This window comes from Orycteropus afer, unplaced genomic scaffold, assembly GCF_000298275.1.
Source record: "Orycteropus afer afer isolate SDZICR_OR568_19922 unplaced genomic scaffold, OryAfe1.0 scaffold00256, whole genome shotgun sequence".
NCBI lineage: Eukaryota > Metazoa > Chordata > Mammalia > Tubulidentata > Orycteropodidae > Orycteropus > Orycteropus afer.
Genome location: NW_006921843.1, coordinates 4,619,028 through 4,635,056, shown reverse-complemented (window position 1 = coordinate 4,635,056; position 16,029 = coordinate 4,619,028). Strand labels below are relative to the sequence as shown.

The 16,029-nt window shown below is 38.0% G+C and overlaps 1 protein-coding gene across 1 annotated transcript in view; it reads right to left on the bottom strand.

Moving 5' to 3' along the window:
* Positions 1 to 655: 655 nt before the first annotated feature.
* Positions 656 to 16,029, bottom strand: part of MTMR10 (myotubularin related protein 10) — a 119,271-nt gene continuing 103,897 nt past the window's right edge. The window contains exons 13-16 of the mRNA XM_007949899.1: positions 11,968 to 12,137; positions 10,443 to 10,613; positions 3,224 to 3,406; positions 656 to 1,252 (exon numbers count right to left, since the gene is read on the bottom strand). Of these exons, the coding sequence (XP_007948090.1) occupies positions 656 to 1,252; positions 3,224 to 3,406; positions 10,443 to 10,613; positions 11,968 to 12,137 (1,121 nt within the window). The remainder of the gene's footprint in view (positions 1,253 to 3,223; positions 3,407 to 10,442; positions 10,614 to 11,967; positions 12,138 to 16,029) is intronic.

Here is a 16,029-nt window from a genome sequence, read left to right as displayed (position 1 = left end):
CCCTATGAAGTAAAAGAAAACCCATGATTTTAAAACACAGATTAAAGTTCCAAACATGGTGATCTAGTAATTATGGCCCTTAGAACACTGGACAATTAGAGAAAATATAAAATGACCAGAAAAATACATGAATCCTAGTAACTAAGCCTTTTGGGTGTTTATCAGACACTTCTGGAAATACGCTGTTTGCTGCAATTGAGTTGACTCCAACTCACGGTGACTTTAACAGAATGGAATTACGCTTGTTCCTGCACCACATCTTTAGGATCACTGGTGTGTTTATCTGGCGATACACTAATTTCTCCTATTTTCCTGGTATCTGCTTTTTTGGGTTGCTAATTTGACTGAAGAGCAGGTAACCTTTAGCAGGTGATAGGAAAAATGGATGCAGACAAAAATGTGGGATTACATGCCTACAAATCACCTGAAAATAAGTCAGGCCTGTAATAACAGAAAGAGGAATTATGTTAAAAATGTATGCCTACCATTAAAAAAACTGAAGGAAGCATGATTCAACAGGTTTTTAAATATTAGTGCAAACTTCAACTGTTATTCTCACATATAAAATTACTAGAGCTTCAAAAGGCTAGGTTAGCAATTTTAATTCAGAGGAAAAAAGGAGCTTTCCTCAAAATGTTAAAAAAAATAATACTCTTTAGTCCTCATTTGCTAATGTCTCAGTAGATAACCATATTTTGGCCCCACTTAAGAATTTGCTTAATGGTGTTCCTGAAATGCTCCGTCTGCACAGATTGCCCACAGGAGAAAATGGAAAAGAAGAAGAGAGGAACTCGGGGGTTCCCGAGGTGGTGTGTGGGCTGCTGGCTTGGAAGTACATCCTGCTCTGGTCAGGCTGTGCGTAGCAGGCTGGCAGAGGGCCACGCTGGTGCTGTCGGAGCATCCTGCTGAGCATGTCGATCTCATCCACCAGAAGGGAGGCCTTATGAAAGGCAGTGATGAAGCCGCCTCCACTGATCTGGGCCTCGGGGACCCAGCGAAAGTAGCAGAGTTTCCACAGCTTTATGTGTGTTCCCGACAGACGTGGCAAGATGATGCCATGCAGGTCAGTGGGTTTGGAGAACCAGTCTCTGAAGTACTGCTCCACACCACTGTTCTGGCTCTCCAGTTGCTGAGATGGGTCTGGCTTTAGTTTTAATATCAAAGAATTTCTTCTCGGAAGTAATTCTTGATCACTGATGATTCCATTCTTCAAAGAAGATGGCATTCCTCGTAGGGTGGAACTGTAGGTTTTCTGTATAGAAGACAAATTTTACAGTCTTCCTGAAGTATGTACCAAGACAATAATGGGCCAATGGCAAAAAATAACACTGAAAAATGGTGGCATTTTCGCCACAGAGGACATTTTGTTCCTTCTCTTCTTATACTCATTCTACTCTTCCTCCACTGGAATTTTACATTTTTAGGTGCTAATGCTACCTAGGGTACTACCACTAGCCTGCATGGGGGGGAGGGGAGGTGAACACATTCTATCCATTAATTTGTTCAGGTGTAAATTCCTAAGATTTCTGGGTTAAAAAAAAAAAATCTCAAGCTGGCTGACTACCAAGAACTAGCAGGGCAGAGTGGAGGGTTGCAAGGGTTGGAATTCTCCAGCTCAGAACTGCCTCCTACTGGCCGATGGTACAGTGAAGTATTTGGTATGGCTCTCCTAGCCATGGTCTTTGACTCCACTGAATGACTGGGAGGAACTAAGTAAATATAAGGTGCTATTGGTCTACCAGGAAGCTCTGGCAGCATAGTGCCTAAGGCATTTGACTGCTAACCAGAAGGCTGGCGGTTCAAACCCACCAGCCGCTCCTCAGAAGGAAGGATGGGCAATCTACTTCTATAGTGATACTGCCTTGGAAACCCAAGGAGGGGTCGCTATGAATCGGGTCTGACTGGACAGCACATAACAACAACATCATTGGTCTACCGAGGGGATCGGATAGCTTATTAGTAATGAATTAGGTACATGGTACCCTTGTGGACGTGGGGCCATGCAAATGAAGGTGTATTGAACCCTAATGTGGGGACTGGTTAGTTTTGTCATTCTGGTGGGCTCTGGTGGTTCTGACTGCTAACCAGAAGGCTGGTGGTTCAAACCCACCAGCCACTCCTCGGAAGAATGGGGAATCTACTTCTGTAGAGATACTGCCTTGGAAACCCAAGGTAGGGTTGCTGTGAGTTGGATCTGACTCAACGGCACTGAGTTTTTAGAGACAAACGGGGGGTTTCACTGCCATCAAGAAAGAAGAACTGGAGATGGAACGCGTGTGTCTTTAGACCCAAGATCCCTGTGCTGGACCTTCTTGGCAGAGACACGACAAGGAGGACTGGCAGGGACAACCGGCAGAAATGGTGGCAGTGGTACCAAGAGGCATGAGACACAGTGGCAAACTTGCTGGGCCATGGAACAAGAAAGCTGAGTGCCTTTGGGCGGGAGCCTTGCTGGCCAAGTGAGGTGCACCTAAGGCCAAAGGGCCTGAGGGCCTGGCCAAGGGGAGGCTGTAATGATCGAAGAATTGTATACTGAGCCTTCCTGAACCTGAACTGTAACCTGTTGCTTCCTTAATAAATCCCATTTTCCTTATCCTGAGTACTGTCTGTGAGTTCTGTGTGGTCACTGCAATGAATTATCGAACTCGGCAGAAAAGTAGTGAGTGCAGTGGGACGGCTGGTGTCAGAGTTGGTAAAAAGGTTGGAGAGTGGTGGCATGTCTGGCCTCGTAGGAATAAGCCTTGGGCTGCTGCTGGTGATTCTGTTTCCCACTTGTGAGGTTGGAGGAGATCAGAGGATGGTGCCTCCATGTCTTTTTTGCATGGCATCAGATACTCATCAGGGTTTGGGTGCTCAGACGTGAGAAGAGAAGTCAGGAGAAAAGAAGATCAGCTAAACAGTTAAAATCAAAAAACCAATTCCACTGCCATCTAGTCAATTCCTACTCATAGCAACCCCCTTTGGGTTTCCAAGGTGATAAATCTTTACAGAAGTAGACTGCCCCATCGTTCTTCCAAGGAGTGGCTAGTGGATTTGAACCACTAACCTTCTGGTTATCAATCAAAATCTTAGGGACTGTGCCACCAGAGCCCTCAGAAACTTGTATTTGCAGCACTGTTGTGGGAAATAACTTCATTTCTAATACTCTTGTTCTGAAAACGATGTTTTTGGTTATATGTGAGCAAGTATCAGGTTCATACTCTTAGTGCATTTTTGTGATTACCTTTGTCCGCTTAAAAGATTTCACAGAACCATTTTGTATACAAGGTGTGCTCTTTCCAACATATAAAGGATTATGGAAAAGAGTGCAATCCTTTGCTGTAAACTGAAGAGACCAGTCCCAAACTGATGGAAATTTTAAGCCCTTTTCATCACCCAACTGGATATTTCTGCTTATAGCAAATTCCTGCAAGATAAAATATTTGAACATTGTGGAGAGATGCAAAACTAAGGATCTTGTCTTACAAATTACTTCTTCTGATGAGCAAATCATCATTGTACAAGTCAAATTTTCTGAACAGGTACAATCAGAACCCATTCAAGCAGCACATTTTACTTCAAGACAGAGAAGAGACATTCTTTGGCACTTCAAATAAAAGGAACATTAATGTGTCTGTGGAACATGGCATGTGTGTGCTTAGTGCCCTCCCTTCCTTACACTAAGGAAGTTTGACCCTCTGGGTAATAAGCATGTTATTAAGGGAAGTAAAGTTTCACTAATGTGATACCATAAAGTCTTAAACATGTCAAAATTATTTTTAGAATCACAGTATTTTACTTTTATGCTGCACATGATCATACCTGTAAGCAATTGCCTTTATAAAACTTGGTTAAGTAGTATGACCAAAAAAAAAAAAAAAAAAAAAACACCATTGGATGGAATTCACTGCCACCTATTTTACAACTTATTTTCTAAAAGCAGAGAAACATTCCACTTATCCAGTTATCGTAAATATCCAAGGGACAGCCAAGGAGCAGAGAGGAAGGCATCATGGCGTTAACATTTGGCTGAGACTGGGTCACTTACAGGAAACTATCTCATGCCCCCTCAGGGCTTATGCAGCCTTAGGGCTCTGGTGCTATCCCGCCTATGCAAATCAAACCAATCACTGGCTGCAGGCAGACTCCACACTGGAGGAGGAGGAGATAAGTATAGTTGGGAGGCAATCTAGAGTATCTCAATCCATGGCAGGCACATGAAAGGAACATCATCCTAAATGAGTGACAAAAGCAACTACAAGAACAATTTAGTTCCCTTGGGGAAATATCTCAAAATACTGAGTGCACAGTGAGAAATGATGGATTTTTATTTTCTGCTTTGTACTTTTCAGTATTTTCCAAAATTTCTACCAAATAAACATAAATTTCTTTGGAATAAGGAAAAGAAAAAAAGGGTAAATGTTATTAGGGAAGACATTCTGCAGGCAGGAGGTCAGCAACATCTAGAGCCAGGTCTACTGCCTATTGCCACAACCATGGCCCTGGAACACACATAACAGCAGGATATTCTTAAGCATTTTATAGACTTTTCTATTTCAAATAAGTAAAAACTCAATAAGTATCAAAATATACTATTATACATTTTTAGTTATTTGAAATATCATGTATGTTGCTATTCTTGTTAGGTACTGTTGAGTTAGTTCCAACTCTTGGTGACCCTATGTACAACAGAACAAAACACTACCAGTCCTGCACCATCCTCCCGATCATTGCCATGTTTGATCACATCGTTGCAGCCACTGTGTCAATCCACCTTATTGAGGGTCTTCCTCTTTTTCACTGATCCTCTAACTTTACCGAGCATGATACCCTTCTCCAGCAACTGGTCCCTCCTGTTAACTTGTCCAAAGTGTGTGAGATGAAGTCTCGCCATGCTAGTGTCTAAGGGGCATTATGATTTATTTCTTCCAAGTTAGATTTATTCATTCTTCTTGTCCATGGTATATTCGGTATTCTTCTCTAACACCATAATTGAAATACATCAATTCTTCTTTGGTCTTTCTTATTCACTGCCTACCTTTTTTCCATGCATATGAAGTGAATGAAAATACCATGGCTTGGGTCAGGTGCAACTTAATCCTCAAGTGACATCCTTGCTTCTGAACACTTTAAAGAGGTCTTTTGCAGTAAAATTTCCCCAAAGCAAAATGCAATTTGATTTCTTAACTGCTGCTTCCATGGGCACTAATTGTGGATCCAAGTAAAATGAAATCCTTGACAACTTCAAATCTCTTCTCCATTTATAATGATGTTGCTTACTGGTCCAGTTGTGAGGATTTTTGTTTTCTTTATGTTGAGTTGTTATCCATACTGAGGCCTGTAGTCTTAAATTCATCAGTAAGTGCTTCAAGTCTACTTTGCTTTCAGCAAGCAAGGTTTATCATCTGCATATTGCAGTTTAATGACTCCTCCCCAATCCTGATGCCACATTCTTCTTCATATAATCCAGTTTCTTAGATTATTTGCTTATCATACAGATTAAATGAGTATTATGAAAGGATACAACCCTGATGCACACCTGTCCTGATTTTAAATCACACAGTATCCCCTTTTCCTTTTTGAATAACTGCCTCTTGGTATATGTACAGGTTCCACATGAGCACAATTAAGTATTCTGGAATGCCCATTCTCTGCAATGTTATCCAAATTTGCTATGGTGCACACAGTTGAATGCTTTTGTATAGTCAATAAAACACAAGTAAACATCTTTCTAGTATTTTCTGCTTTCAGCCAAGATCCATCTGAAATGAGCAATGACAGATATCCCTCATTCCATATCTTCTTCTGAATCTGGCTTGAATTTCTGGCAGTTCTCGGTCAATGTACTTCAGCAACTGTTTTTGAATTATCTTCAGCAAAATTTTACTTGTTATTGTTGTTAGGTGCCGTCGAGTCACTTCCGACTCATAGCAATCCCACGCACAGCAGAACGAAACACCACCGATCCCGCGCCAGCTCCATGATCTTTGCTATACTTGAGCTCACTGTTGCAGCCACCGTGTTAATCCATCTTATCGAAGGGCTTCCCCTCTTTTGTCGACCCTCTACCTTACCAAGCATGACATCCTTCTCCAGGGAATGGTCCCCTCTGACAACATTTTACTTGCATGTGTTAATTAATGATAACTGTTTGATAACATCTGCATTCTGTTGAATCATTCTTCTTTGGAATGGGCACAAATATGGATCTCTTTCATTTGTTTGGCCAGGTAGCTGTCTTCCAAATTTTTTGGCATAGATGAGTAAGTGCTACCAGTGTTGCACCCATTTGTTCCAACATCTCAACTGGTATTTCATCAGTTCCTGGAGCCTCATTTTTTGCCAAATCCCTTCAGTGCAGCTTGGACTTTTTTCCTTAACACCATCAGTTACTGATCATATGCTATCTTCTACAATGGTGAACGGAAGGAAGGTTGGGCAATCTACTGCCGTAGTGATACTGCCTTGGAAACCCAAGGAGGGGTCGCTATGAGTTGGGTCCGACTTGATGGCACATAACAACAACAACAACAACAACAACATGATGGTGAACATAAACCAATTCTTTTTGGTACAGTGACTCTGTGTATTCTTTCCATCTTTTGGCTTCCTGTGTCTGTCAATATTTTACCCACAGAATCCTTTAATACTGCAACTTAAGGCATGATTTTTTTCTGAAGTTTTTTCAGCTTGAGAAATGACAAACATATTCTTCTCTTCTGGTTTTCTTACTCCATGTCTCTGCACATTTCATTTTAATACTTTACTTTGTCTTCTTGAGCAGCCCTTTGAAATCTTCTGTTCAGCTCTTTTATCCTTTTGTCCATTCGCTTTAATTACTCTATGTTCAAGAGCAAGTTTTAGAGTCTCTTCTGACATCCATTTTGGTCTTTTCTTTCTTTCCTGCCTTTTAAATGACCTTTTCTTTTCTTCATGTATGATGTCCTTAATGTCATTCAACAATGATGATGATGTCTGGCCTTTAGTCATTAGTGTACCATGTGTCAAATCTATTCCTGAAATGGTCTCTTACTTCAGGTGAGTTATACACAAGGTCATACTTTGGCTCTCATTGATTGTTTTAATTTTTGTCAGCTTCAACTTGAACTTGCATGTGAATAACTGATGTTCCACTCTGTAGCTGGCCACTGGCCTCATTCTCACTGAGGATAATAAGCTCTTTCATCTCTTTTCACAGATATAGTCAATTTGATTTCTGTGTATTCTATCTGGTGCAGTCCATGTGTATAGTTGCCATTTATCTTATTGAAAAAAGGTATCTGCAATGAATAAATCAGTAGTGTTGCAAAAATTCTATCATGCAATCTCTGGCACTGTCATTTCTAACACCAAGGCCATAGTTTCCAACTACTGACCCTTTTTCATTTCCAACTTTCTCATTCTAATCTTCAGTAATTATGCATACATCTTGATTGCACGTTTGATCAATTTCAGACTGCAAAAGCTGGTAAAAATCTTCAATTTTTTCATCTTTGGCATTAGTGTATAAATTTGAATAATAAGTATATTAACTGATCTTTCTTGTAGGTGTATGAATATTATTAAACCAGTGAGAGCACTGTACTTCAGGATACATTCTGAATGTTCTGACCATGAATGCAATGCCATTCCTCTTCAGCTTATCATTTCCAGTGTAATACCCCATATGACTGTCCAATTCAAAATGGCCAATACTGGTCCATTTTAGCTCACGAATGCCTAGGATACTGATCTTTATGTATTCCATTTCATTTTTGATGACTTCTAATTCTTCTAGATTCCGACTTCGTACATCCTACATTCTGATTATTAATGCGTGTTTGCAGCAGTTTCTTCTCATTTTGATTCATGCTGTATGAATTAATGAAAGTCTTGAAAGCTTTACTCCATCCACATCATTAAGGATGGACTGGGCAATCTACTTCGTAGGGATACTGCCTTGGAAACCCAAGGAAGGGTTGCTGTAAGTTGGGTCTAACTTGACAGCACATGACAACTACTTTGAAGAGACAGTTCTTCCCCTGTCACATTTTGAGTGTCTTCCATTCTAAGGAGCTCATCTTTCGGCAATTTATCAGACACTGTTCCACTGTTATTCATTAGATTTTGTCATCATATATCTGCCTGGATAAAAAGACCTATTGACTTAGTACTGTTAAGAGAGGAAATCTAGTAAAATATAAACTCCAACCTGTTTTAATTGCCTGTAAGAAAGTAAACAGAGACAGTCATCTTTTTTATCTCTCAATGTGAAAACTGAAAATATTTATCTCCAAGAAAGATTAGATTTTCTACAAACAGTACCTGAGCACTAGCATCTAAGGTGGATTTAGACTGGAAAAAGGAAGGAAAGGTTATTCCTTCCTGGTATATGGCTACGTAGAGTGAAGTGCCCAAAATCTCAGCTCTTGGGAAAAGAGGCAGCACTAACTAGCCTCTGCCTCAGGTCTTACTGCTCAGCCAAGTCATGCATATAAAATGCTGAAGAAGGGAAAGAAGAGAGAGATTTGCCAAAAAAGTTTTTGATAGAAAGTAAAATTTTAAAAGTACAGCACTAGAATATAGGGAGAGCAGTGAAAATCTAGTATTTAAAAATGTTCAGTAACTTTTATTCCTGTATATAAATCTACTTGTAAATCTATCTTGCAGAAGTGAGTAGTGTTTTTGAGGGTCAACCTGGCACCCATATAGTTCTATGTTCTAGTGCCCACCCAATGCACTGGAAAGGCACTGGGATCTCCAAGCTTATACACTCTTATTTTATACTTCAGTGTAACAAGGCTATCTGATTTCCCAGCATCATGTAAGTTCTAGCTCAAATTGCATGTGTATGTGCATATGTATGCCCAGGGTAGTGCAGGGAATGAAAGGAAAAGAAAGCAAGGGGTAAGCCAACAAAATAACATGAAGGACATTCCAGAATGAAGTAGCTTTACTTCATTTTTCCATTCTGAGGCCTCCTTAGATGCTAGTGGTCAGGCATTGACTATGAAAAATCTGATCATCTCGAGAGATAAATATTTTTAGTTTTCCTATAATAAGATCAAAAATTACATACAGTAGAACAAACAAACAAACAACTATTTATTTTAAGAACAAATCGTCTTTCATGCCTCAGCAGATTCTGAGCCCATCCTTGTAACTTAGCACAGTATTTGGAAATCTTAAATTCTTCTAGGAAAAGGATAGAATACATTTGATAAAAATTTTCTTCCAAGCTATTAAATCTGAAAAACTGTCTAACAATAATGAATGTATATGAGCCCTGTGCTCCCAAAAAGCAAGCTGCAATGTGGAGAAATGGCTCACATATTCTGAGTTAAGATCTTTGCCTCTATAAGACTCCAGGCCACTCCTCTTTTGCATGTTTCTCATTAATGAAGTTCTCTCCCTATTGCACCAGCCTGAATAAAATCGCTGTCCAGTCCATTTGGCTTTCGTATCTATAATCCAGAATGACTCATTTCCCTACAATAACATGCATAATGCTTCAGTTTACAAAATGTTTCTGACTTACATAATGAGTCCAAAAGCACTGCTAGTTTGATGGATTCATCTTATAGATGAGAAACTTGAGCTTACAAGCTTAAGCCTAAGAGGAACCTAGGCCTAGCATCTTTCCCAGAGTAGGGCCAGAATTCAGGATTCTTGACCCTAAAGCAGTATTTACCTTATACCTGTCCACACCGCCTAGGCTAGAGCCCTAATGCTAAAGCTAAAGACCTCATTGTTAGGGTAATCCCTTCTCAGAAAGTCTCTTCAAAGGCCTGTATCAAGCTGTCCTTTCAGTTTCTCTAGACGTTCATATTAGCAACTATGGGACTAACGTTGTTTCAAACATATGTGAGACCACAGAGGCATGTTTTCAATTTTACTTGAGACCCTCCTTGGTCGTAAGTGATTCTTCCTCTAGGTTGATGAATTGTGATTAAAAACTTATACTACTACCCAGAAGTGACTGCTGTGTGGCCTGCAGGATTCTGTGGAGAATCTCAGTCCAGTATACATGACCAACGTCTCAGCTCTAAACTTTCTTGAGCTTATTTTGTACAACTTTTATTCTACTGACCTAGAAAATAAATGTCCTCAAATAGGGTCTCTTATATCACCCATTCCAACAGCCCACATGTGGAAATATCAATAGTATAGAGATTTATATAATATAAATAGTGTAAACATAACTTTTACATGCATTTAAGGTGGTTAAAATAATTTACATCTTTAAACTCGTTTATTACAAACAATTTACATCAGAGAAAAGCACATAAAATGCTCATTTATAAAGATAAAATAAGTTCCTAGATTTTTATATACATCTTTAAAATAACTCATACAGAAATTGCAGCTTAAAATGATAGCTGAGATGGTTTTAAATTGTAAATTTCAAATACGTAGCTTATTGCACCTCAATTATATCTCAATAAAGTTGTTAAAAAAGTGGATGTAGCCACAACATTGCTTACTGTGCTTTGCTTCACACGCTGGTGAGGACAGTTGAACAGGAAAGTGCCGAACAGTGATATCCGGGTGCTATCATACAGGACAGCCAAATACATTTCAGAAAACTCGAAAGCTGCTGGATATTGTTCTAATAGCTGCCATGTGGCATCCAAGAACAGTAAAAATAAAGGAGACTAGCAAATAAAAACATAAAGTGTGATTATTTAATATTGTCCTTCAGCTATTCACATTTATTTCCAAATTTATTGCCATTAAGAAGAGAATAAGAGAATAGAAAAAACATCTAAGCCTAAGTTGAGCAGGATACATGGACTGAGTAAACAGACCTGATGTCAAACATAAGAAGCACGTCCCACCGTGATACCTATCACAACTCTATTTCCCAGTAAGTATCCAGGCATACCTCATTTTATTATGTTTAGTTTTACTGCACTTTGCAGATACTGCATTTTTTTTTATTAGCAGCATGTGCTCACTTTCTATCTGTCATATTTTGGTAATTCTCACAATATTTCACACTTTTACATAATGCTGTTTGCACACTTAATAGACTACAATATAGTATAAAAGTAATTTTTACATGGACTGGAAAACCAAAATATTTGTGACTTGCTTTAGTATGATATTTACTTTATTATGGTTGTCTGCAATCAAATTCATAATACCTGAGATATGCCTGTAAAACTAAAGTGTCACAGTACACAGATGAGCATGGTGCTGGGGGATGGGGAAAAAATGTATTTATCTGCATCCCGGAAACAATTTTCTCAGAACATTAGAAAAAAAAATTGAAACCTTCTGTAATTAGCTTTGGTTAACCTTGTGGGCTCAACATCCAGAACACTTTCTTGAGCTTCAGAGAAATGTCTGGCATTAGCCTCCAGATCACATGTCTTGTATCTTGAAGAAAGGCACATGATATCAGCTGTTTTCATAACGAGGGCTTCTCACTGTCCTATGATATAAGTCTGGTCATTTTACAAGGAAAGGACGCACTGTTGAGACTGTCTCAGATAATATAATTCATTATTTAGTATGAGATAGCACAAATCAAATTGTACTCTCTGAAGCAACCTTGTAGAAACTGGCATTGTTTGAATGGTCTATGAGATAAACAATTACATATCCAAGGAAGCCACTAACGCACAGAGGTTAGAAAGGTATCCCTCTTAAGCTGTACCCAATGTGTCCTATTTTAAGAAAATGAGGTTTGAAAAATCAAAATAACGAATGTGCTAGTTACTTGCACTACAAAAGAGTTAATGCAGCATTTCTTCAGATATTTTTCAACTTAAAGGAAATTCAATAGACAACTTTTTGGGATTTCACTTTTATAGTTAGGATAATCTACATAAGTCCATCAATCTGAACTCTAATCCATTTAGTCAATCTTGGACTAAGAAAACTAAGCTGTTTACAACATGTAAAACGTCCCACATCTCTTTATAGAAGGCTCCTCTCATAAAGACATACAAATTATCTTGGGAACACTTGAAGACTGATAATAAGACATGAAGGCATTGTTACCTCTTTCTCTGATCTCTTTAAGTGGTTGCACCTGTCCAGGAACTGGTATCCTGCCATAACCCACTCTTTCTGTATCAGACTCTGAAATCCAGTAATTGTCCTAAAGTAGGGATCCAGCATCACTTGAATAAGAGAAGCTACAAAACAGCTCAGGTCTCTTCCCTCCTCCTCTGTCAATAAAATGGAAAGGAAATGATCATTAATAGAAAAATGATCACAGAGAAAGGGGATAGGTAAAGTAGGCAATTCACTATTCTATGCCCAGGCTTCCTTTAAAATCTGTGCAAGGAAATTTCATGGTATTCTGACAACTCTAAGATGATATAAAGAGTTTTAAATCAACTAAATTAGTAATCTCATTTAAATGGTAAATAGTCTTATGCATGAATGTTCTGTAGATTAATAGACACTCATGCCTCATACTCTTTTATGTTTCAATGGTTTGTGGCAGATATCTTTCTAAAAACCATTCTACTGCTATTTTATCAAGGATATTAAATATAATGTAATCTTTCTACTGATGACTCTAGATGGTGATGCCTAGGAGGTGAAAGAGGGTACACTCCACATGGTAACCCACTATCATCCTAAAATATGTGGCAAGCATTTCCCTCTCATCTTTTATAGCTTTATCAATTAGGCAAGTATTATCCTGATATCAATGCCAAACAAAGATAACAAAAGAAAACTAATGACCAATACCCCTTATGATTACAGATGCAAAAACCATCAACAATTATTAGCATACCAAATTATCCCAGGAATGCAAGGATGACTTACCATCTGAAAAGCAATTAAAGGAACACAATGTAAATAAAATAAAGGCCGAAAACAACATGATCATCTCATTAGATGCAGAAAAGGCATCTGAAAAAATCCAACATTCATTCTCAATAAAAATTCTCAGCAAATTAGGAATAGGTGGGGACTTCCTCAACCTGGTAAGAGGCATCTACTATAAACCTATAGCTAACATCATTCTTAATGGTGAAAGACTGAATGCTTTCTCCCTAAGATTAGAAATAATATGGATGTCTGCTCTTATCACTTCTATTCACATTATACTAGAGGTTGTTGTCAGTGTAGTAAAGCAAGAAAAATAAATAAAAGGCATTCGACTCATAGCAACCCCGCCTTGGGTTTCCGAAGCAGTATCACTACGGAAGTAGATTGCCCAACCTTCCTTCCGAGGAGTGGCTGGTTGGTTAACAGTCAAGTGTCTTGGGTACTACGCTACCAGAGCTCTTATTCAGATTGGAAAGGAGAAAGTAAAACTGTATTTGCAGTTTTAATATGACTCTGTATATAAAATGTTCTAAGGAATTCACAAAACTACTAAAATAAATGAGCCCACTGAAGTTGCAGGACAAAAATCAACTGTATTTCTACACACAATATTCTGAATACACAATACACAATCTGAAAATGAAATTAAGACATGAATTACATTTTTAATAGCATTAGAAAATTAAAATATTAAGTAGGTTTAACAAAGTAAGTATAAGACTTGTATACTATAAAATATTGCTGTAAAATTAAGGACGATTTAAGTAAATGAAGACACATCCATGTTCACAGATTGGCAGATTCAATACTGTTAAGATGTAATTCTCCTGAAAGTGATCTAAGGGTTCAAAGCATCTCTACAAAATTGTAGTAGGTTTCTTTTTTTGCTGATCCCAAAAGTTATATAGAAACACAAAGGACCTGGAACAGCTAAAATGATTGCAAATACAAACAAAGCTAGTGTACTTAGATGTCTCAATTTCAAAAGTTATGATAAGGCTAAGACAGTGAAGTAACGGCATAAGGACAGACATAAAAACTAATGGGATAAAACTGAGAGTCCAGCAAAAAAAAGCCTTATAGTTTCAGTCAATTGATTTTTGACACAAATGTCAAGGCAATTCAACACAAAAAAGATAGTCTTTTCAGTAAACAGTGCTGGCACAATTCAATTTCCACATGAAAGAAGATGAATTTAAGATTATTACCTAACAATATACACAAAAGTTCATTAAAATGAGCAAGAGCTAAAACTATAGAACTTGTATAGAATAAAACAGGAGAGAGTCATTATGACTTGAATTAAACATACAGTTCTCAGGTATAACACCAAAAACATGACCCATTTTTCAAAAAAGAATAGATTGGACTTCATCAAAATTTTCAGACATTCACACTTCAAAAGACAGCATTAAGAAAATGAAAACACAAGCCCAGACTGACTTTCTGCCAATCCTGCATATGATAAACAATTTTTATCCAGAATATATAAAGAATTCTTAGAACTCAATAATAAGACAAACAACCCAAATGAAGAATGAGCATAAAATTTAAATAGATATTTTGCAAAAAAAAAAAAAAAAGAGTAGCCAATAAACACACAAAATCATAAGAAGATACCACATCACAACCAACAAAATGACTATAATCATCGAGATAGACAACAGCAGCATTGGTTAAGAGTATGGAGAAACTGGAGTCCTCACACATTACTGGTGGGGGAGTAAAATGATATAGCCACTTGAGAAGTGGCTAACCTGATAGAATAACAAGAGAGTATGATGAATAATTATATGCCAGCAAACTGGATAACTAGATGAAATGGACAAATTCTTAGAAGCACACAATCTACCTAAACTGACTAGAGAGGAAACGATAAACCTCAACTGACCTATAACAAGTGAGGAGACTAAATCAGTAATCAAAAACCTATTGGGGGGGGGGAATTGCTACACCAGATGGCTTCACAAGAGAATTCTACCAAACAGTTAAGCTGATTAGTAAACAATGTTTGCCTTGAATATTAAATTGGGTATTAAAAATTTTTATAGCAGGTATAATTAATTATGTTAATATAATTTCTAAGCTTACAAAGTTTATTGATAGACTAGAAGCTACCTGATTATATAATATATTCACATTGTACATGAATATACTATGCTACTTAAGCATAAGGATCAAATTGACCACAGCAATTTGAAAAGTTACATAGGAAGTTTAGGGGCCATGTGTTGGTTTGATGGGGCAGAAATAATTCAGAAAAGGCGGGTGAGAATGGTTGCATAATTTGAAGAACATAATTAAGTCAACGAATTGTACATGTAGAAACTGTTTAACTGGTGTATGTTTTGCTGTGTGTATTTTCAACAAGAAAAAAAGTAAAAAAAAAAAAAAAGGTATACAGATTAGTGGTTGTCTGACTGTGGGACACAAGAAATATTTTTAAAACATCTACTGCCTTTGAGTTGATTCTGACTCATAGTGACCCTACAGGATTGAGCAGAACTTCCTATAGGGTCTCCAAGGCTGTAAATCTTTACAGAAGCAGATTGCCTCATCTTTCTCCTATGGAGCAGCCGGTGAGTTTGAACTATAGACCTTTCAGTTACCAGCTGAGTAGAATGCTCTGTCCATTGCACCACCAGAGGTCTTCAGAGTATTGGGGGGGGGGGGAGATGATGAAAATTACCTAAAGCTGGACTCTGTGCACTTAATAAAAAAACACTGAATTGTACTCTCAAATTAAGTGGAATTTGTATTTTATAAATTATATCTTAATAACCTTTTTTTTTTTTTTAAAAAAAAAACACCCCAAACAAATCATTAGTAAAATGAAGGCTCAGTAACCCTACTGAGGCCTTTTCTATTACAAATGAATGAAAAAATCCAAGTTAAGCAGAACTTTCTAGAGGAGAACAGACACTGGTTGAGAGGGGATAGAACCTCATTTCTGGGCTCTGCATGCACTTGTGAATTAAACACACATGTGTACACACATGTGCATGCTCCAACTGCATCAGGTACATATTACTTTCCATAGTGCATTTTTATTCTTTTTACTTTTTTTTTTTTTTCCTAAACAAACAAACAATAAAAAACAAATGTGCTGCCATCGAGTGGGATCTGACACATAGGGTACCCTCCTGGGGTTTCCAAAGTGGTATCACTACGGAAGTAGATTGCCCAACCTACATTCTGAGGAGTGGCTGGTGGGTTTGAACCACCAGCCTTCTGATTAGCAGTCAAACGCCTTAAGCACTATGCCACCAGAGCTCC